At 34.9% G+C, this 22,709-nt stretch overlaps 4 protein-coding genes across 9 annotated transcripts; 1 reads left to right on the top strand and 3 right to left on the bottom strand.

The window, feature by feature from the left end:
• The first annotated feature begins 1,616 nt into the window (after positions 1-1,616).
• Positions 1,617-7,362, top strand: LOC141606894 (uncharacterized). 2 transcript variants are annotated; one of them, XM_074426247.1, is made up of 6 exons: positions 1,617-2,023; positions 3,620-3,840; positions 3,940-3,998; positions 4,162-6,075; positions 6,175-6,322; positions 6,397-7,362. In XM_074426247.1, exons 2-6 carry the CDS (start codon positions 3,723-3,725, stop codon positions 7,056-7,058), a joined length of 2,901 nt encoding a protein of 966 aa, XP_074282348.1. In that variant the 5' UTR covers positions 1,617-2,023; positions 3,620-3,722; the 3' UTR covers positions 7,059-7,362. The 2 variants fall into 2 exon arrangements, with proteins under 2 accessions (XP_074282348.1, XP_074282349.1); XM_074426248.1 differs by lacking the exon at positions 1,617-2,023 and adding an exon at positions 2,034-3,013 and having other exon boundaries at positions 3,260-3,840.
• Positions 7,363-7,433: 71 nt separating this feature from the next.
• On the bottom strand, positions 7,434-9,663 carry LOC141606896 (protein trichome birefringence-like 4). Its single transcript, XM_074426255.1, has 5 exons — positions 9,138-9,663; positions 8,717-8,882; positions 8,430-8,629; positions 8,185-8,346; positions 7,434-7,787 (listed from the first exon to the last, which is right to left on the bottom strand). The coding sequence occupies exons 1-5, from the start codon at positions 9,575-9,577 to the stop codon at positions 7,442-7,444; spliced, it is 1,314 nt and encodes a 437-aa protein (XP_074282356.1). The 5' UTR covers positions 9,578-9,663; the 3' UTR covers positions 7,434-7,441.
• A 945-nt stretch (positions 9,664-10,608) lies between these two features.
• Positions 10,609-14,246, bottom strand: LOC141606895 (uncharacterized). 5 transcript variants are annotated; one of them, XM_074426254.1, is made up of 3 exons: positions 11,643-14,246; positions 11,134-11,372; positions 10,609-11,035 (listed from the first exon to the last, which is right to left on the bottom strand). In XM_074426254.1, exon 1 carries the CDS (start codon positions 14,150-14,152, stop codon positions 12,020-12,022), a length of 2,133 nt encoding a protein of 710 aa, XP_074282355.1. In that variant the 5' UTR covers positions 14,153-14,246; the 3' UTR covers positions 10,609-11,035; positions 11,134-11,372; positions 11,643-12,019. The 5 variants fall into 5 exon arrangements, with proteins under 5 accessions (XP_074282355.1, XP_074282351.1, XP_074282352.1 ...); XM_074426250.1 differs by having other exon boundaries at positions 11,134-11,290; positions 11,903-14,246; XM_074426251.1 differs by having other exon boundaries at positions 10,609-10,995; positions 11,134-11,290; positions 11,903-14,246.
• Positions 14,247-14,652: 406 nt separating this feature from the next.
• Positions 14,653-19,203, bottom strand: LOC141606893 (uncharacterized). The gene is made up of 7 exons (XM_074426246.1): positions 19,102-19,203; positions 18,884-18,951; positions 15,713-15,775; positions 15,453-15,500; positions 15,286-15,345; positions 14,996-15,061; positions 14,653-14,856 (listed from the first exon to the last, which is right to left on the bottom strand). Exons 2-7 carry the CDS (start codon positions 18,935-18,937, stop codon positions 14,848-14,850), a joined length of 300 nt encoding a protein of 99 aa, XP_074282347.1. The 5' UTR covers positions 18,938-18,951; positions 19,102-19,203; the 3' UTR covers positions 14,653-14,847.
• Positions 19,204-22,709: the final 3,506 nt, after the last annotated feature.

The following is a 22,709-nucleotide window of genomic DNA, read 5'->3' as shown; positions in this document are numbered from 1 at the left end:
CGATATGAATCGTATATCGAGATGAATAGAGATGGGTAAGAAAAGGGAAATGAGTCTCAGAGCAGTTATCCATATCCTATGGATCATATGCATCACTTAGTTTAGAGTACATGAGGAAGTTTTGTTCATAAATGCAAGAGTGGGATATGATAGTTTATAAATACCAGAATTGGGCTAACTATTATTATGTTTAAGTCATGTAAAATATTTTGATATTATAATGAAATAATTGTTGTTTATTTAATGTAAAAGTCTTTCACAAAAATAAATTTTAGAAGCTCATTATAAATAGGAGGAAACTTTAATGTTTCGGGGCAAGACGATAATTCAACATCTACTTCTAATAAGTTGGAAGAATCAAAATTAAAAAGAAAAAAGAAAAGTAACTAAAAAGTTTGATGGAAGGAATTGAAGAAACAAGAGATAACTACCTCCGTCAGCATAACAATTACGTAAACATTTTTTTGTTGTTGTACGGAATATTAATCAATAATTTACATTTTTATAATACGGAGTACTACATAATAAAATAAAACTAATGATCATGCCACCAATGAAGCATATATTAGGAGTACTTATTAACACTGTATTGCATTTTTTTCTCTCTTTTTCAAGACTCCTACTTCTTTGGTTATTACTCTGTATATCAGAAATTTCGTACTACTTTTTCTAAGCATTTTACTTCAAGTATCTAATTCTTTCAGTATGAATATTCACTACAAAAATAATGATACATTTGCTTGATAAAATACATGAGAAAAAAAAGAAAAGATACTTCTTTTTTTAATTATTATTTTTAAATAATTTTTGTATAGTTATTTATAAAACATTGACATGCATAACTAACTATGACCTATTACTTATAAAAATTGTAAGTATTTTAATCTAGAACTTTGAAGTTAAACCTAAAATTTAAGATTTAAAAAAGATTAATCTATTTCTATTTTTAAAAAATAATTATTAAATGTCATAAATCAATCATATTATTTTTCTTCAATTATATTAATAAAATATTCAAACAGGCCGCGCGAAGCGCGGGATACTACCTAGTATAAGTGTAATATCACACTTGTATCATTAGAGTAACACAATTACCTTCACATTAACACACTTGTATAATCAGACTATCAGAGTAACAAAATTACACCATTGTATAAAAGAGAAAATTAACCGTAACTTTGAATTGAGAAAGGCGGATAATGGTCCAATAATGCATTTAACTTGGTCTTCATCTGTCACGTTCAAGCGACACATTAAACAGTAGAAACTCAAAAGCGTGGAAACAATAACTTTCACATGCTAATTTCAGTATCAGGTCATGTTAAAATAATAGAATGAATAGAATCCTATCACTAGGAAAGAAAGCTCCATAAGAAAACAATATTCAATCATTGTAACACGATCACATCAATAGAGTAACATGACCCGACCGTATACGGCTCGACTCCAATACTTATTATTGCAAACTAACATTAATTCATTATCCCCAAATAATTTGAAAATACTCAAAAAGATCCAACACAAATCCAATCTGAATGACCCGCTTCTCAGATTTACCCGTAAATATCGATCATTCCATGTTGTAAATAAAAAATAAAAAGAAACTTTATCAGTCCTTTATTTGTTGTATGAAAAAGTAGACCTTTTTGTCCCTTGTTTGTTTTTGTAATTTGAAATCTCAATCTCATCAAAGAGACGTTACAAATTTATTTGTTTATTTAGTCAAAATATTCAAATTTTATCTGATATGTTTGAAATTATAAAATGGGTCACCTATATTTATTCATTAAATGCAGAAAAACTATGCAATATACACTCTGACAGTCTCACTTACACTCAATTTTGATGGCATTTGCTTGAACAACTGGGCATCATCTCTCTCAAATTTATTGCTTGAGGCAACTATTCTTCACTATGTGATACTGCTACCCCATTGAAATTTTGTATGTTTTTCAGCATTTATAGCATACAAAACTACCTGATTGAGACGTTGGATTAATTCTTCAAATTCCCAATTATTATGGTGAGATTTTGTTTGAATTTCGCGATTTTAATTGCATTTTAATGATGGGGTTTCTCTAATTCTGTGTTTTATGCATTGTTTTGAAATAAAGTTTTAATCTTTAATTGCATTTTGATGATGAATTTTTTGGTAATTTTGTGTTTTATGCTTTGGAATGTTTGATTTTTCAATAAAGTTTGAAACTTTGATTGGTTTTGATGATGGTTTTTTGGTTTATGCTGTGTTTATGCATTGGAGTTAGATTTTTCAATAAAGATTGAAACTTTAATCGCATTTTGATGCTGGGTTTTTGGTAATGTTGTGTGTTTTATGCATTGGAATGTTCGATTTTCGAAGAAAGTTTCTATCTTTAATCACTGTTTTTGTTGAGTGATTAGTTTGTGCTTGGAGATGGTTTTGCTGGTTTGTGGGGTTAGTGATGTGATTAGTAAGTTCTACTGTAGTTTTATTAAATTTAAGGATTTTGTAATTGTAGCACCAAACATGGTGTTTTCTGATTGTTGCATTGATTCAATTTTTACTGTTTCCCAAGTTTTACTTGATTATTTGGTTAGTTGATTTGATTCAAGTTCTGTAACTGTATCATGGTCTGAGTTAGAATGTGTTTCTGATTTGATTCAAGTTCTGTAACTGTCTTAATCAACTTGGAATTTTTAGCTGGTTGGATTTCCTTGTTTAACCTTATAAGTAGGGCAGTGTAGTGTAGTTAACCAGTTCCACAGAATTATAGTGTGCAGTTTCATGTTCGATAATTAGGCCGAATGTAATTCTTACTCTAAGGCCTAAGCATAGAGCTAATTTACATGTAGATAGGGTTACTGAAATAGTGTTAAAATCAATTGCAAATCTAGCTCACCTTTGATCGTTTATGCTGCACACGGTTAGAAGTATCTGACACGAGTAGGTACATAAGTGCCGGTTTTTGAGAAAACTTCTTCAAACTGATCTTATATTGAAGTGTGAATTGTCGTACCCATGTCCAAGTATTGAGTGTTGGGCAAAGTCAGATGTAACCAAGCTGATCATACTACATGTAGATAAAGCTTACTGAAGTTGTATTGAAATCAATTGCAAATGCAGCTAGCCTCTGATTGTTTATGTTACACACAGTTCACATGAGTAGGTATATAAGTGCCGGATTCAGCTATTTTTTGTGAAAACTTGTTCAAATCTGGCTTATACTGAAGTGTGAAATTGTGTCTTATATACGACTCGTACCCATGTCCAAGTATTGAGTATTGGACATGGCACGCGAGATAATATGAGAAGTCAGCCTGTCAGAGTAACCTAGCTGATCATACTGTTGAAACTATTTTAGTTAAACCAAGGGCGGGAACCAGATGTGAATTAGGATCCAAAGGTTTGTCTTGTCTAATGGTCGAGTACAGGTAGTATAGTTGGTAAGGTTTCTTTAACACGCCATGCCACTGAGTTACCAGAGTTGGTGATGATGTGATCAGGAAGTATTAAGAAAAATCGAACTCAATCATGGCAGACTCAGCAAATCATCGATTATAATTACCTTGTACACATTATTCCATAATTGCATTATATGATACTCCGCATATTACTAATTTATTTATTAACTATGAACAGATTCAGGGTGTCACCATATTGAATTGACTGAAATTTGGCGTTCATCGGATTGCTCATCAATCTGTAAATGCCGGCGCAAGATTGAAGTTTGTATGAAGCAAACATGGGTGGTGACAAGCGTGGACCAAAGAGTGGGCGTTACGTTGGTGGCTTCTTGCAGCTGTTTGACTGGAATGCTAAGTCTAGAAAAAAGCTGTTTCCAAGCAAATCCGATTTACCAGGTGCGCTTTGTATTTCCTGTTTGTCTCAGAAATTTTCCATTAGGTTTGATCAGCAGACACTCAGTTTTTTTTTTTTTTTTTTTTTCCATTGTTGCACAGAACAACCAAAACAAGGGAAGAAATGCGAAGGGAATCTGCCAGTTACGCGGATGCATGTGGTGAGACCTTCTTCACCATGTAGTTAAGTATCCTGAAAAAACCAGTTAGATCAACATGAAAAAAACATGTTATTTGCGTTGCAGTTTGATTTTGATTCGCCTTCTGAATCTTGAGACTTCCTCGATCAACAAATACTGTAATGGAACAAATGTTACCTTGCAGGTAGAAGACGAAGAATTTGGCGGGGGATTAAGTTACAGATGCGGAAGTGAATATAGTTATGCATCATCGTTCACAGATGATGATATATATGGAACAAAGGCTCCCGGGGTTGTGGCCAGGCTCATGGGACTGGATTCTATGCCAACATCTAATATAGGGGACTCCTACCCTAACTCGTTTTCTGATACTCAATCACTTCAGGATGCTCCATATAGAGGGAGAAATCTCGACTTTTACCATGACCAGCAAGTCATGCACTCAAGCCACCAGTTTGATAAGGTGGAGTCTGCTAGACCTCCGAGGGTGCCTATTAGACCAATTGAGAAGTTTCAGAGTGAGATTCTGCCACCAAAATCTGCTAAAACGATCCCAATCACGCATCATAAGCTTTTATCACCCATTAAAAGATCTATGTTTGTTCCATCTCGAGATGCAGCTCATGTTATGGAAGCTGCTGCTAAAATCATTGAGCCTGGTCCTCAGGCTACTCCCCGAGCAAAAATATCGTCACCAGGAACATCCTCGGTTCCCTTTAAAGTTCGAGAAATGAGAGAGAAACTAAAAGCATCTCAGAGACCGGGGCACATCAATAGGCAAGTCGAGTCCAATGCGGCTAGGTGTCTCAGAGAACAGCCTAACATCAATAGGCAAGTCGAGTCCAATGCGGCTAAGTGTCTCAGAGAACAGCCACCTAACATTAATAGGCAAGTTGACTCCAATGCGGCTAATTGTCTCAGAGAACAGCCTAACATCAATAGGCAAGTCGAATCCAATGCGGCTAAGTGTCTCAGAGAACAGCCTAACATCAATAGCCAAGTTGAGTCCAATGCGGCTAAGTGTCTCAGAGAACAGCCTAACATTAATAGCCAAGTTGAGTCCAATGCGGCTAAGTGTCTCAGAGAACAGCCTATGAACAAGAGCTGGAATGGAACAGTTGAAGCTAATGATAGTTCTTTAAGTGTGAAGGGTAAAAGCAAGTCAGTTTCACTTGCTATCCAGGCAAAGGTCAATGTACAGAAGAGGGAAGGTTTAACTTCTAGTAGTAGAAGTTTAGCTTCAGAAGAACCGGATGACGCTAAGTCAACTCAGTCATTCAGGAACCAAACAAGTAGCTCGAAAAGCTCCAACAGGAAATCTTTGACACAAAACAATTCTTCTGTGCTGAGAACAAATAACCAGAAACAAAACTGTCCTTCAAATAGAGATAAACCCGTCTCTAAAACTTTGACTGCCAGTTCTATAGGGAAAAAGTCTGTTACGGAGGATGCTTTTAGGGACAAAGGGGCGCCTAGAACAAGTTCTAGGAAATCTAGCTTACACGCAAGGGATGGCGATAAAGGGACTCCATATTCTGGATCCCGGAATGTTCCCAGGAAGAAAAGATCTATTGATGGAAGTCTGAACTTGAACAAGAACCAGGTGACGGATAATGTGTTTGCCGGAAAACATGATAACCCTAATAAATCTAGTCTGAGTGCTGAGAAGCATTTCACCTGGATAGAAGAAAGCCGAAGGAAAGGAATGGATGTTGTTTCTTTCACATTCACTGCTCCTATGACCCGATCTCTGCATGTTGCTGAGCCTTTGAGACAGTTGACTGAAAAAAGGAGTGATCTTTTCAATGATGACAGGAGTAAAACCTTGATGAACTCAGATATCACAAGATTATCTTCCCCCGGTTTTAATGGGATCCGGGGTGATGCTTTGAGTGTTTTACTTGAGCAGAAGCTGAAAGAACTTGCTTCTAATCTAGGGAGTCCCCACAGCTTTGTAAAGTCAGATACGAGTGTAGAATCAGCTCATCGGGCCGTGTTTTCACCTGGCAGTGTAGAGAGTGTTATTGGTAAGGCCCGAGAAAAAGCAGCTCAACATGAGCTTGAATCTCAATCGATCAGACGGATATTTAACTTTCAGGTATACAATCTCCACAGTTTACACTGATCTTTATCGAATTATGTATTGTCTTTTCTGTTGAATTCCCACATGTTTGACTTGATCACCTTTCATGTTCAGGCAGGAGAAGCAGTGGAGGATTATTGTAACAACACTGAAAGTAAACAATGGAATTGTCAGCTTCCCAGTCCAGATTCCATTCTTGAATCTTCGACGTTGACAGAAAGTTGTTATTCTTCGGAGAGTTTAACAAGTTGCTGTACAGAAGGTAGAAAACATTTTCGACAGTATTACATAGAAAACATTTGTACACTCCCAAATAATGGCTTCTTTTATTTTCAGAGAGGAAACCATGCTCATCAGTTTTAGCTACGGAAGGCGTTGGTTCAAGTGCTGTACAGAAGTTCCGTCCAGTGGGAAACGATATGGAAACATCAGATTCAGCTTCATCCACATCATTTCAAATTATTGCAGCAAAAGATTTAATGAAAGCAACTACATGGGAACTAGAATATGTAAAAAACATACTTTGCAACCTGGAGTTGATGTTTAAGGATTATGTGACAGGTCGAACACGTGAGATACTCAACCCATGCCTCTTTGACCAAATGGAAAAACGAAGAGGGGGACTACCTATGAAGTTCAATGAGTTGAAGTTAGAGAGGAGAGTGCTATTCGATTGTGTTGGTGAATGCTTAGATTTGAAGTGTCAGCTGTTTGTTGAATGCGGGTTTAAAACATGGACGAAAGGGGTGATGAATCTGAGAAGAAATGAAAGAGTAGCTCAGGAGATATACAAGGAAATTGAAGGATGGAGAAGCTTAGGAAATAGTAATGTGGACGAGCTCGTAGACAAGGATATGAGCAGTAAATATGGAAGATGGTTGGATTTTGAAGTTGATGAGTTCATGCTTGGTGTGGAGATTGAAGGCCAGATATTAGATTCTTTGGTTGTTGAATTGGTTGCTGATTTGTCGCGCTCGAAGTTACCTTCTTTTCAATGACATTTTTATAACAAGATTATTTCAACACCTCAAAGACTCCGCACTGCGCCTATGACGGAGGAGGACTGGCCTGTTGGATATGTCATCTGTGCAATCATGTAGAATGTAAGTCCTCAGTCATCTTTCATTGTATAATGATTAATGTTTCTCGTACGAAGTTATTTTACAGTTGATTGAATCGGCTATTTATGTCAGTAGATCCCAAATTATACAAGGATCAAGGCATACAGAACATGAAACTGACGGTTTTTGCAGTCTTTTGGCGAATTAGTTTTGGGAAGAATGTCCTTTAGACTCGACGAGGTTAATCGTCATAAATTTTGTAATTTACGGTCCGCTACATTTCTAAAACTGATCCCAAATGATGAAAAAATTAATCTAATTCAGACGACGGATCCTTTAGAAGAAGATAACAAAGTAGCATAAAGAAGTTGATTCCAAGAGTCTGGAACTCCAGGAAGACACCAATGCATACAGTCTTGGGATACACCCGGATGCCATTTTGACCCGGGTCTCCGATATCTTGAAGGATGCCCGTCTTTTCTGTAGTCGGTCAACCGGCTGATGTTGAGGTAAATCACTGGTGTCTTCATCTTAGACATCGCTAATTCAGGAATGTTCTTGACCCATGGATGAAACGGTTCTAATACCTGACCCTTTATCGATTCTGCATCTTTTATTGGTTCTTTTTCTTTGTCACAAGTCCCATTTGAAAACCATTCTCCTCCTCTGCTCAAAACAACATAAACACGAAAATTAAAGATTCACATTAGCCTTACACAAGATCATCCGATTTCTGAGTTATATCAGAATTTGGTTAAAGACGGTTTTACAGTAAGATCATGTTAGTGTCTAAGATTATTGCATTTTATTTTAAAAAAAAAAGTCATTTCATTCAATATGCTTGAATTTCAAGTATATACCCCGCAGTAGGGGCGCGCTCGCTCCCGCTGGCGTTTGAAAATTTCGAAATTTTTAGTTAAAATTTTCGATTTTTTTATAATATTACCCTTTTGCCCCCGTTGAAAATTTTCACCCCGCTGACTTAAAATCCTGGCTCTGCCACTACCGTCCCCCAGTGAACAAACGATTGTTTAAAGATAAACGAATGATTGAGACGTCTTACTTGTAATGAACGGCTGTTAATCCGACAAAGAAGACTTTGGTTTTATTCTTGTTAACAGCATTATCAATCCACTCTCCCCATGTGTTCATAGCTTTTGTATATGCTTCTTCCACATCCATTTTCTTATGAACAAAATCATCACCTTCTTGGAAGAAATTCTCCCTGCAAATCGAAGTATTAATAATATAAAATTCTTCGGGTTTGAACCCAAAACCTCTGGTTAAGCCAGATGTGATACGACATACCCATTTTTAGTTCTAGCAGGATTCCACCATTGTCCTGTATTAAAGATGAGAAAATCAGCATTGTAGTACTTGGCAACAGTATCGTGTATCTCGTCGATCCGCAGCTTATCCATTGGTGTTTGAACTGCTGTTGGTCCAACAGTTTTCCAATGTTTTACTATGAATGGTGCTGTGATCATTATTATGCTGCATTCAAATTCCTACACAAAACTTTTTTTAATTTTTTTTCATCGGAATCCAAAACCAAAGAATTTTGGCTCCGGCCACAAATGGAGTAGAGAATTTACCTTGATTTCAAATGAAAATCCGTCTCGTATTAATAATCTCGTCCCGGTAACATTGAAATTACTCAATGAACAAATCAATGACTCCCACATATTCCGATTTAGTGAATCACCCACAAACACCATTTTCTTCCCTTTCAACATTTCCAGCATTTTCTTCCCATCAAACCTATAAAATTGACATAAAGACGATATAAAAGACGATATAATTACATGCAAATGAGGACGTTGCATGTATAAAAGTGTTATGTAAAGTCGTTTTACAGTGATACAAAAGAAACGTAACTTAAACAGACTATATCCAAATCGTAAATTATGATAACATGATACAACATCTTACAAAACATGTGTGATAATTGAGAACCACTAGTGTTTCAAGTATTATCACAAAGAGGTCAAACTTAAGAGTATAGAAAAGTCAAACCTTGGAATATCACAAGCATGAGGCTGCCATCTATAGTTCAAGTAACCAAAATCCGGACGTCCACTTTTGTAACAATTAAATGACCCGCCAACGTACGGGCATGACCCGGGTTTGTAAATAGGTCCATTGTCATCATACACCCAACTTCCATCAAACACATCACAAACATTTGACTTGGTTTCGACATGAATCCTCGGAGAAGGACTAGGAGGTCCATAATTGGTCTCATTTGTGTAAGTGAAAGCGAATGTGTTGTTTCGAGTAGTGGTGGTGGTGGTGGTGGTGGTGGCGGTGGCTAGAGAGTATAGGTGGGAAGTCAAGGGTAGTAGAGGGTTGGAAGTCAATGGAATGTTGAGTAAGAAGATGAAAGTGAAGAGGATGATGAAGGTTGTTGAGATTAATTGAGTTTTAGAGAATGGTTTGCTTGTTAATATGGACATTTTTAGTATAATTGTTGTATAGTCTAAGAATGTTGACTCTTTTCTCTTTTTTGGGTTGTTGTCAAGGTTTGGTTTAAATTATGGTTGGTATTTGGAGGGAACAAGTTGGATTAAACATGGTTTGCAACATGGCCTAGAATGAAAATTATATGGTCAGCGGCGGAGCCAGGTTTTGAACTCAACAGGCGAAAAATTTCAGCAGGGACGAACGGGTAATAGTAGAAGGGAAATTCGAAAATATATGGTTTTGCAACAAGGCATAGGCTTCCATTCGGATGAAAATTATATGGTACCAAAAAAAACTACTCGTAATAGAATAAGTAAAATTCTTATGTATACCCCGATACCCGGGTGTAACATGTCATAGTACACTCTAATTAATGAAAATGTTTTTTTTTTTATATCACTTTTAGTATTGCCAATTCTATTATTTTCATTTGTTAGAGTGTACGATAACAAGGTACATCGGTGTACATAAGAAATTCTCCATATTCCGTCACCAATAAGTTTATTTGTCCTAAAAACATGTAAATAAGCATTAGATTAATTATATGTTTAACCTAATGGAAGTCAACAGAAGTATAAAAGCTTGTTTATATAAGTAGAATTAACCTGCCAAGATCCGAAAGAGGGAGTTTCATGTTCTGTCATGTGCATTACAGGCTTACAGCAACTCTCTTATCTTATTCATGAGGTGATAATACAACTACTCTTAAGATTTGACAATTTGGAACTAAATGTTCAATAATTGAGAATATAATATATTTTATTTCTATCATACAAGGCCCTAGTAGTCAGCCATATACTACCATAATTACTGAAACTCGCATTGCATCTGTACTGAGCGTCGCTGCTGATTTTAGATCCCTGCAATGCGAGTTTCAGGCAAAAACGTGTATAAGTCGGCTCCTTCAGAAAAGCGGAGAGCAAATATATACCCGACATTCTCAGGGGTGTGTGTAGCAGTGTATATTTTTCATTTCCAATGGAGCGAATGATTTACGATTCTTCAAGAAGTGAACACGAAGCAATAAAACAAAAAAGCTCTTTGACGAGATTAAAGGCATTATTTCTTGAAACAATGGAGTAATGTTTGTAAAGTAAACATCGGTCATAAACTGATCACGGATTTACAAAACTAAAAATTGTCATACACTCATAAGTCATAGTATTGTTATCACTAAACTCACTCCCACTACTTCCAATCCCTTGAAGGAGCCCTCGGGCACGGACGGATTTACATTAAAGGTAGCTTCATGAAACTTGCATTTGAACCAAACATCATCCTAGCACCTCGAGGACTCCTGCAAATGGGGTGGATAGGATCTCAAATGTACGCAACTTTACCCCGGTTGGTTGGTTTCAACTTTCGAATGACCCATGATGAATATTGCATCGAGAATTGCATCAAAGGACGACTTCACCCAAATAATAAAGTGCAGCCAGCTTAGCAAGTCACTTTGCTTGATCAAAACCAAGTGTAGGCAAAACCAAATTTACTAACAGAAGGAACAATCTTGAAGATTACAGCTGCTTGAAAAGCTAAAGTAGTTTACCTGTAAGATCACCATGCCTATTGGTGTCCTGATGTTCTGAGTCATAGCCTGCTTGTCGAAGAGAAATCAGTCTCTAACCCCATCTAGGCAGTCGAGGACGAGATTTGTCTCCTTGAGGCAAGGACCTTAGTAGCACTCATCAACATACTGTAGTCTCCTGAAAAAACAAGCAAAACAACTCTAACTGACTACATCGTACCATAACTTAGCCAAGAATTAAGCATAATTTATCCATGAAACTAAAGAGGCTCCCTCCTAGGCTCCTACGCAGGTTAAGGGCGGGCTTTTGTAATTGACCTTAACCTTGAGACAGACTATTTATAATCACCAATAGCAAAAAGAATAAACATAACCTAGAAAAACAGCCCCGGCCTAGAGATGAATTGTTAGAGAATGAGAAATTATGCAAACTATGGCATCCTAGTGAAATCATGGGATAGAAGCAACACTACAACATTTTCCAGATATAAGGAAATCTGATGGTACAAGACTCAATTACTAGGAGATACACGAGTACATATCGGCATATCGCAGGTGAATACACAAAAATAGAAAGTAGAATGTTGGCAAAGCCAACTAGATAATAGAGACTTTCTGAACACAAGCCGTGTCAACTGCATGATCCAACATTCCTACCTTCTAGGTGTAGATTGGGATCAGCATGTACGATTAAACCTCAATATTTTAATTAAGTGGTCGAATCAATGAACCAATTGTTCTCCTGAAAACAAATAAGCAGAGCAAAAGATAGATGTGTTTAGCCCAATACCTCAAGTCCTCAATAGCAACCAATTCATCAACGAATGAGGAACATTGAGTAGCGTACTTTGCAGCTGGGTATTTGTAAAAGGTAAGACGCCGGAACAGCGTGTCACATCAGCCCTTATTAAAGCGAGACAGACTTCAAAACTATACCTTGCTTTTTGTATTTTTTTGCAATATCCTGGGCTTCTTTTAACTTACCCAATTTAAGAAGCATACTGACAAATACATCACATGTGCTTGAATCTGGACAGTGCCCATTAGCTTCCATTGAAAACAAAATCTCCTTCGCGTTTTCAATTTTCCCGATATCACACAGTGATTTTATAAGAGCTCCATACGTGGTATTGTCTGGAGCCAGTCCTAATGCAATCATGGAATGGAAAAGGTTGAGTGCTTTTTCAGTCTTATTTCCTCTACAAAAGTTATGAATCAGAGCATTGAATGAGTATTTATCTGGACTGATTCCATCAGCTTGCATCTTCCTATATAGCACCATAGACCTACCAACGTCCCCAATAACGGACAAATAGCGGATCAAAATGTTGTAAGTGACAGTATTAGGGTTAACACCCCATTCCCTCATTTCAGCAAAACAATCAAATGCATCGTCAATCTTGTTTGCTCGACAGAGCCCATCAATTACTGAACTGAAAGTAAAAATATCTGGCCTAAAACCATGCTGTAAGAGCATTAATAATAGTTCACGAGCCCTTTCTGTTTGAGCAGCTTTAAAATGTCCGTCAATTAATGTATTAAAAGTGGCAAGGTTTGGCGAGATGCCTCTTTTTTGCATCCGCACATACATATCTAATGCCTCTTGGGTCATCTTAGCCGTCAACAGGCAATCAATCACCATATTATACGAGAATACATTTGACACCAGTCCAGCCTGAAACATCTGAGTCAAGTATCGACTACCTTCTTCAGCATATCCACCTCTGAATAGAGTTTCAATTAGCGTAAGATAAGCATCCAAAGAAAGACTCAAACCTGACTGAAGAAAGCTATCGACTGTTTCACAAGTGGTCTCAACATCCACTTTATTTAATAAACAAGTCACTATTATGTTAAACAGGGGACTATCAGGAAGATAGCCTCTCTTCCTACAATATCTCAAAAACGAAGCTGCCTCCATGGCCATAGATTTATTTGAAAGGCAATACAACACTGTATCACAAGTTACTTTTGGCAAAACTGATTCCTTCTCAACAAACCCGGATAACACTTCAAACGCCTTATCCGGCTTCATGCAGCGAAACACACCATGCACCAATGACCTATACGTAGCGTCACTAGGATTAACTTTCCTAGCTCTCATTGTCTCCAAAAGCCTAAACGCGTCATCTACCCTATTGGCATTACAATAACCATCAACTAGAATCGTATATGTAAACACATTAGGCGCATAACCGGCTCTCTCCATCATCTTAACAAGACGAAGCGCTTCATCAACCACTCCAGACTTACAAACCCCATGAATAAGTATATTATAAGTGAACCTATCTGGTCTACAACAATCAGCAGACATCTGCTGGAACTTCAAATACGCTAAATTGAGCGAATTCGACTTAATCAAAGCATCAATAACAGCATTATACAACCTAGTACTAGGACTAATCTCCAAAAGTGAAATTTGCCCAAATATCTCAACACAATACTTTGCTAACCCTAATCTACCCCAACTACCAATCAAAACACACAGAAAATCCTCAGTAACCCGAAACCCGGCATTATTAACATCCTGAACTAATTCAGCATTCAACAAGACCGGACCTTTTCGATACAAGGCATTACCAAAAACACCCTTAATCTGCTGATTCTTCTCAAATAATGGATTGATATTCAAAACCCAGATATAAAATCTAACAATATGAATTGGGTTTTCTAGGTTTTGCAAAATACTAACTACAGATTGTGGGTTCAGAATCACTCTCCCAGCTTTCAATTCATGGTTTAGCAACAAATACCAATCTTTTCTCAATAAAATTTGATTAAGTGTGTTTTTATCAATTGATTTCTGAACTAATTTGTGCTTGGAAATTAAATTAGAGGTGGAATTGAAATTATTAAAATTGTTAATTTGAGAATTTGAGGATGACTTACCTTGATTAATTACCTTGTTAGGTTGAATTTGGTTGGAAGTAATTGAATTGTTTTGTTCAAAAGTGTGTTTTTTTGATTGATTAGTTAGATTTTGGGAGAGATTTTGAATAGAGGGATGAGCCCTAGAAGCTAAGCTTGAGAAATTTCTCATGTCTCATTGCATTTCCAACGATTAGGGAGAACAACACACAGTAATGACTAATGAGCTCGGTAGAACTTAGAAGAGACTGATGTTGTTTGTGTGACTCGTGTTATGTGATGTTTATGTTGGCCCGATCTTGCTTGAGGGACTGGTGGGGTTACTATAATGGGTCGGATTTGAGTCGGGCTCAATATGAACTTTAGCCAAGGCTGAGCAACTTTAGCTCCGGACCGGATAAATGGACCGGATCATTTGGTCTGGACCGAATTTTTTTAGGTCCAGTCCTCAATCCACGTTTTTTTTAGGTTTTGATCTTTTGTCCCCGGTCCAAGTTTTTTTAAAATTAACAAAATTAATCGACGACGTCCATTCTACATCTTAAAACGAGCTCGCGCCAAATAATGTCAATGTCGACGGATGAATACATGTCTTCCTATCATCATCGGGTATTTGACGAGTTTTCTATAAATAACAATATCGACAGATATGATATCTACAGCAGCAAATTACGGTGGCGAATTAGATGCATAATTTTTTAATTTTTACATTTATAAACAGATTTCATGATTACAATGAGACATGGTAACGTTCTCAAATGGCTTTTACATCAATATTCAACCAAAAATAACTCTACAAACTTGTTGATTATTTATAGCCTTCAAGTCTACAAGTTTTCCCCGAATCATCTTGCATGCTTTGATGAATTAATTTATCTGCAATACAATGAGATCGACGTCAATTTCAAAATCGTCCTCGTGACTCCCTTAATACCAAAACAATTTACAATTTTTTGTGCTATTGCATTGTACATTAGTGAAATTAGGTTAACCAAGATATATAAGAAAGACTCACATAGTTATTATCTCTTCCAGATACGCATGTTGGCCTTCGAGGAGGTAGTTGTTGATGAGGTGTTCTCTGCCATATATAATGACATATTTGTCAAAAATAATCGTCTTACATAAATATGTACAACAGTTTCGTTTATGATTATAGTTACGATTTAATCAATGATTTAATATCCTAGTAATAGCTTTAGCGAGCTTAAATGAAATGTTTAAAATCGATCGAGGCGTATATAAGTCCATATTTTCCTGGTTTTGCATGGCAATTTGTGAACGTAGGTGAAATTAAGTGTGTACCTGCAATTTTGGACGTAGAGACTCCATAGCAACAGTTGACTTTTGGTTTGTTGCTCCTTGCTGTACGTTATAAATAATCAAAATTATTATAAATATTTATAAACAAATGTAATAAGAGTAATATGTAATCATCTTTCAAAATGCAATTTGAAAAGGAATGTACGTACCTTGCAAAGAGCCCAATCTGCTGAATCAAAGAATGCTCTCTCATGATCCTGCTTCCCATTTTCAATATTATTAACGTTATTATTATTACAACGAAATTGTTTATAAAAAAATCGAATTAATCTAGTGTCTCATTCTTTTATATACGTCTATAAGTCGTTAATTCTAAACGCATATAGTAAAAAAAATAAGTACATAAGCTTTATCCGCTATAAATCTAGTGATAAACATGTGTCCTTCTCCGGGTATAAATAATATTCACCTTTGATATCAGAGGCTTCTTTTTAGGAGCAAGTCCTCCATATCTCTTTCCCGGGGATGAAACCTGCAATTCAAATACATATAGTCGATAATTATTTGGATTCGGCTAATTTGAAAAATGAAATAACGCCACTAAATAATACCAACTTTATTTCAATGTAAATCAACTTCAAATATATAATATTAGTTACCATATTTTAATATTAAGATAAATACCCGTCTTAAAAGAGTACGTATCGAATTCTTACAACTTTATCTTAGAAAGTCCATAAATTCGGCTCCAAGATTTAATGCTAAAGAGATTGCCGACAGTTAGGAAGAATGTAAAAGCTAAAAAAACTATTTATCACCAACTTATGAAGCACATATCATAAATAATGAGGTTATTTAAGTAGAGGATAGTACATACTAACATACACTCCTTTAGCACGGATATATTGCTTGCTTGGGATATTGATATTGTATTATCTATCATTATCATTGCCACCATCTACATTAATATTACGTTTTGTTTAAATTATGTGGACCGTTCTACATGTGATTCTTTTCATTTTGGTCCACTTTTACAACCAACTTACACAAAATAATATACCAAATTACTAATCCAACAATGACTATCTTACACTTTGTTATGATTATGATTATGATGTTGTTGTTGACGTTTTATTGGATTTGAAGCAAGTATAATTGGTTGATTTGAGTGGTTAGAATTTTCGTCTCTTAATAAAGTGATTAAAGTTTTGATTTCTGACTCGAATGTGAAAATTAAACTTGGAAGAGGTATTTTTTTTTTGGTGCGCAACTTGGAAGAGGTATTGTAATACTCATTAAGTTGTCTTCAGTATTTCAAAGGAGATTGTCCCGACAGTCGGTAAAAGATATACTTATAATCCACACCAAAAAAAACAATGGATTAAAGCATTTTGGTATTTTGTAGGATCAATTGAAATAAATAATTGGAGAAAGATCTCATGAAGAATTCTATGATGATTGATGAATGGGACACTAATTGCACTTCTTATATTAAAATCAAATAATGATATAAACACCATTTCAAGTCAAAGCAATATATATGTAAGATCATATAATAAATGAAACAAATTTTTATTACTTAGCTTCCTTCATCCTAAAATATATTTCGTCATTCAGTTCATCTCATAACAATCTTATTTTTAAATCTCAACATAATATGTAAAAGATACTAATAAGTATCATGTCATTCATGTGTTTTCCTTAGATAAGGACTAACCTTTATTTCATTTGACAATAGATAGAGTAACTCCTTAATTTTTACAGAGTATACCGTATATTAGGCATCTATCACATGTGACATTTATTATGGATGAACTCTTTTATTTTTCATATGCTCTTTTTGTTATGATGTTGCATGTTTTGTAATAGAGTATACTCCAAAGAAAGTAGGAGTAAGTAACATACCAACATTATTTAACAAATGCTATGAATCTTCGTATTTTGCCATTTTACAAAAATATCGGAACTAGATTAGGAGTATGGCTTGTATGAGGTAGGAATATCACGTTGAAACAAACAAAATAGAAAAAAAAACAAAATGATGAAAACTCGTACTAATTAAAGCAAAAATAATTAAAAGGATGGAGACATTGCACTAGATCGATACAGTAATCAAACGTGATGCATGTTCATTTCTCAATCAATAGTGGATTTCATGAATTTTTTTGTATTATTATTGAATTATATTGCATGAGTAGTGGGTACACTCTATTATGTACGGAGTATGTATTAAATTTAAAATAAAAAGGTTAAAGTTGTTTCATGCAAAAGTTTATGGAAAATTCATTTGACTTTAATTTTCAAATATATTTGTACATTATATTGTATCTATACGGAGTATATATTATTTCTTTCGATACGATCGATATTGAATTTCACCATTTGAATCACAAATATAATATCTTATTTTAAATAAAACAATTCTCTTCGGCAAAATATAATAAATGAGAATTTTATATTTCAGATTGCCATGCATTAAATTATGTTTCAACACGACTTAATACATGAATATGTATACCGTAATATTTTTTTTCTTATTTCCTTCCGTTGTGTTTTCCTTTGGGTGACAGATAAGGCAGTAAGTGGATTATACATCTGATGTAGTACATCAGATGGTATAGTTTTTGAGTATTAAGATAAAGTTTTTGAGTTTTAATCTAAAATTTTTGAGTTTTATTTTAAAGTTTTTGAGTTTATTTACTTAAATTTTAATCTCAAAAAGTTACATTATAACTAAAAAAAATTACATATAAGTTCAAAAAAATTTGATTTTTGACATCATAAAACTAAAATGTAATTTATAAACTCTATAGTACTCGAAAAAAATCATTAAGTATGATGTAGTACATCTGATGTACAATCCTTTTTCTCCAGATAAGGTGCAAGGCAAGCACAATATATAGGAGAAGGGGACTCGAGCCCATGACCTATTGTTCATTGTTCAGTAGGAGAAGTCGCAAATGACCGTACAAAGGAGAAAAAGAATTTGAAAACGCAATCTATTGTCTATACTCAATCTTATCATTAGAACAATCTACATAGTTTTTTTTGACCTTTTCTTCTTCAAAAGTGAGAATATATGACCAATTTTTTAGATTTTTCAAGTGTATATGTATCTATCTCATTCCATTATAATAATGTACGTAAAATGTTATGTTCATCTTATAAGATAATTACAACATAAAAGTTGATTTTTTCAAATTTTCAATTGTATGTTGATCAATGATTGTCATCAACATTTCACAAATGTTTGATTTCTTAGATATATACTCCGTATTAAACAAACGTACATATGGAATTTATTCAAAAATAGAAGTATCAAATGTAAAAACAAGTTTGGACGACCAAATGACTACCAAATAAATCTTAAAATATGTTTGGTAATTGTTGTCCTGTATTTCAACTATCTACCTACAAACACCAAATTGGCAAATTTCATGCTAACAAAGATTTATCGATACAATATTCTAATACTCCGTATCATTTTTATTATTTACGCGTCAAAATTATATGATTATAATCCAATTTACAATTACGATTTTTCAAATAATAGGAGTAAGTCTTATAATCGTCTATAAGTTACTCCCTACATTTAAATCAATAACATTAATACGAGTTAAAATCGAGTTTGGTTTATTACCTCATTTATGTCTTGGGAGGCCATATAGTCTTGTCCAGCATTGTAATCCGCCATTATTTGCGTCTCCCCTGATACATAGCTCAACCCCATTAGACAATAGAGAGAGATAAAGAAGAAAGGAGGATTATCATAGTATATATACTATAGATACGTTAAAAGACATACTCCCTCCGTCCCAATCATTTGTAGTCGGGGGAGTATAAAATATAAAAAATAACCTTGAATTTGTAGTCTCTGTGGGCTGGATATACAACTAGGCAAGAATTGTTCAAAGGGAAGAGAGGGATATAAATGGGTGTATGTGAAAATAATAATAAGTGGGAAGCAGGTTATTGTATGTGGGTATTAATAGCACACAGCACAACCTCAACTCACAAGATCAAACTAGATTCTAAAAGCAACCTACAACACAATTATAATTAAAATTTTATACTATAAAGTATACATTACGTACATACAATCGTGTATATGGTTTTGTTTATTGTCGAGTACAAATTATTATTTAGGACAGATGTAAATATAATACTCTGTATCTATATGTACATTAGTCAAAACTATAAATAAATTATTTTTATATTTAACTCTGTATCTGTATGTACGTAAAACAGTCTTAAGAGAGATTACCCCACCCGTTTTGGATTGGATTCGTGTTTAAGCGACGGTTTATAAGGTTTTTGTTGTTATTATAGTACGTATATAACGTATTTGGGTAATTTAGGTCAGAATTGAATTGGTTAAAAAAATAAAACTATGTTTAATTTTTTTAATACTTTTTGAAGATTTCAATTTATGTTGAGGATTATTGAACGTTACCTTGGAGTAGAAAAAGGGAAGATTCAAAGAGAAAAAGGAGACAAGTAGAGATAAAAAGGTTGAGATATTGGAGAGAAAGCTAAGGAAAAGATTGAGTAAGAGTGTTAGATAAGAATAAAGATGTCAACAAGTAAGAATATTGAGATAAAATCTAAATTCTTATGATGATATTTCGCATGCTCTAAGATTAAGGGAGACCAAAATTAATTTAAGGGAGTTTGGTAAGAATTTGGTATTTTTATGAGGCAATAGTAGTTAAAAGTTTGAAATAAAATTGAGTAAAATATCACGATCAAGATTAATTAACCTCCTATTACAATGATGATTAAATCTCTCTTATAACAGTTATATCCGTTTAAAGATTAAATAACGGGCTAAATAACAATCTACTTGCATAAACGAGACAAACCTTCTACTAATCTCAAGGTATTCTAATTTTGTCTTTCATTCTATTTTATTAGACTTATTTTATATTTAAAACAAATATATCTGTCTCAAACGGCGAATTACTATTTACTTGTCTTAATTAGGTCATTTTCTGATATTTGGTTTTGTTACACCGACAGTCTGAATATGTGAACTTAGTTCATGGTTGATGTGATTGGGGCATTATACGAGCCATTTTCAAATTAATCATGCAATGACTAATTTGATTGGTTGAAAATACATGTTGTCAATTTAGTGGGAATTGTACAACGGATACTCACTCTACCCTTCAACGGTAATACTTTGTATTTCTTCCATTTCGGTCAATTATTGTTATTTGGTTTGACACAAAGATAAAGGAAAAAGGAGTAAGTCAATTACTAAATAATAATTGGAACAAATTGAGTGTGAATAATGCAGTTCATTATCAAAATAAAAAAGATAATAATTAACTGAGACACCCAAAATAAAAAAGGGACAACAAATAAGCGGGGAGGGAGTAGTTGATATTTGGTAATTGGGTATATAGACAAATAGACGATGAAGCTTGTGGCTTTGATTTGTTCATTGTTTGAGCATTGCAATGAGACAATATGTTGAAGACTTGTAACTTGTAAGTCTTTCACTTAAGGCTAGAATTATATTTGCCTTAAAGGAAGCTTCATAAGATAAATATAGAGTATTACCCGAGTGATCGAATATGGATTGCATTAGATTGTTTACACTTCCATAAACGGATTGTATGCTAAAGACAAGCAGATAAAAATAACACTTAAAGATCAACAATTGCTAGTTTTTTCATGTGTGTTTATTGATATTGAGCTGAATTTAGGCTATTTCTTTTGGATTTAATTTCAGATCAATTTAGCTCATTTTTTCACAAATTAACTCTTATTTTAGTTCAGTTTATCTTTTCACAAATTAACTCTTACTTTAATTTAGTTCTTCAACTCTAATAAATTCAGTTCAATTCACTTCAATTTAATAATATTTAATCGAAAAGAACATGATCTTGAAGGAGCAATGATAAGAGCAACATAAGTCTACAATGGAGCTATGCATTTTGAAGGAGCAATGATAAGAGCAACATAAGTCTACAATAGAGCAATGCATTTTGAGATTTTGAGGGCACGTTACGTAAAGGGATTATGCGCTTGACATCTCAAAGGCTTCTCGTGGGCATGTTTTGCGAAAAAGATAGGGCAGTGAAAGCCCATCAATTACAATTTGGCAACAACAAATTATGTCATCTTAATTTTAGGCAAAATACACGAGATTAGGGGTACTTTTGCCTCTTATGGCTTATTGGTTCAACTACTTATAGGTAACTGTCTATCTATGTCCTCTCAAGGTACCTTAATTTGTGAAAAACTTTGCATTATATTCGATCACTATTGGGGTATGATTGTATGAATGTGTGATTCATCGCGAAGTTAGCCTACTATAGACGTTTTAAATCACCAGTTAAGTCAATAGTTGTTAGTTTGTTAGCTTAACTATAAAGTCATGCTTATGAAATATGGGCGTCTAGGGTTTGGTCTAAAAAATTCCTAGGGTTCCGTCTATTTTCCTCTTAGAGTCTTTCTTCACCTCGAGGTTTTCTCTCACGATCTTGGTCGTGAGATTTGTTTTTCTTTGTTTTGTTTTGTTTTGTTTGTTGGTCTTGTTTGCTTCTTTATGCACGGTCAGATGATGGGTGATTCACGGGGTCGGCCAAGAAACGGGAAAGAGCTTATGGGTGAGGGAGACAGTCAAGCGTTTGGGATGATGAAGTCGACGCTGTGGAAGAGACGAGTCGATTGGTGCTTGTGGGTAAAATTTGGGCTTGAAATCTATCAACATAAAAGCGGCGATCGATACCATGATTCGGCTGTGGAATCCGACAAAGCCTATCCTCGTGAATGTAGTCGATGCTAAGGAAAAACTTTTTGTCTTCAAGTTCGAGAGAGGGGGGAGGGACAACCGTGGCATTTTGATAAATTTGTATGGTGCTTTAACGAACCTAACGATCAAGGTAAACTCACGGGCGTTCCTCTTTTTCGGTTTCCTATTTGGTCACGTGTATATGATTTACCGATTGTGGGACGAACGAGTGCGAACAATGTTCAGAAGATTGGAGTGCGACTTGGTACGTTCATTGATGTTGAATTTGGACCTAATACTGAGATCGATAGAGCTATTCGTATCCGTGTTCTTCACGATGTGAAGCAGCCTTTGAAAGCCTCGATTCCTATTAAAATGAAGGAGGGCAAAGTGGTAGATTTTACAGTTAAGTAGGAGAGACTCCCAATTTTCTGCTATGGGCGTGGTGTAATCGGGTATGACGTGAACTACCCATGTAATTGAGTGTGAATTTCTAAACGACAAGTAGAATAAATTGACAAGTGGAACAAATTGAGTGTGAATATTGCACATCAAGTTCATTATCAAAATAGGAAGGACAACAATTGACTGAGATTACTATTGAGAGAAATAAACAAGACTTGACACGACCACCCGAACGACCAAATCAAACGAACGGTTCCTAAGGTTAAATAAAACATCCACACAAATTTTAAAGAATAACAGAAGACATTTGAGAGTGCTG

This window comes from Silene latifolia, chromosome 10, assembly GCF_048544455.1.
Source record: "Silene latifolia isolate original U9 population chromosome 10, ASM4854445v1, whole genome shotgun sequence".
In the NCBI taxonomy this organism is placed as follows: Eukaryota; Viridiplantae; Streptophyta; class Magnoliopsida; order Caryophyllales; family Caryophyllaceae; genus Silene; species Silene latifolia.
The sequence above is the reverse complement of the archived record's forward strand: the minus strand, read 5'-3'. Positions and strand labels throughout refer to the sequence as shown.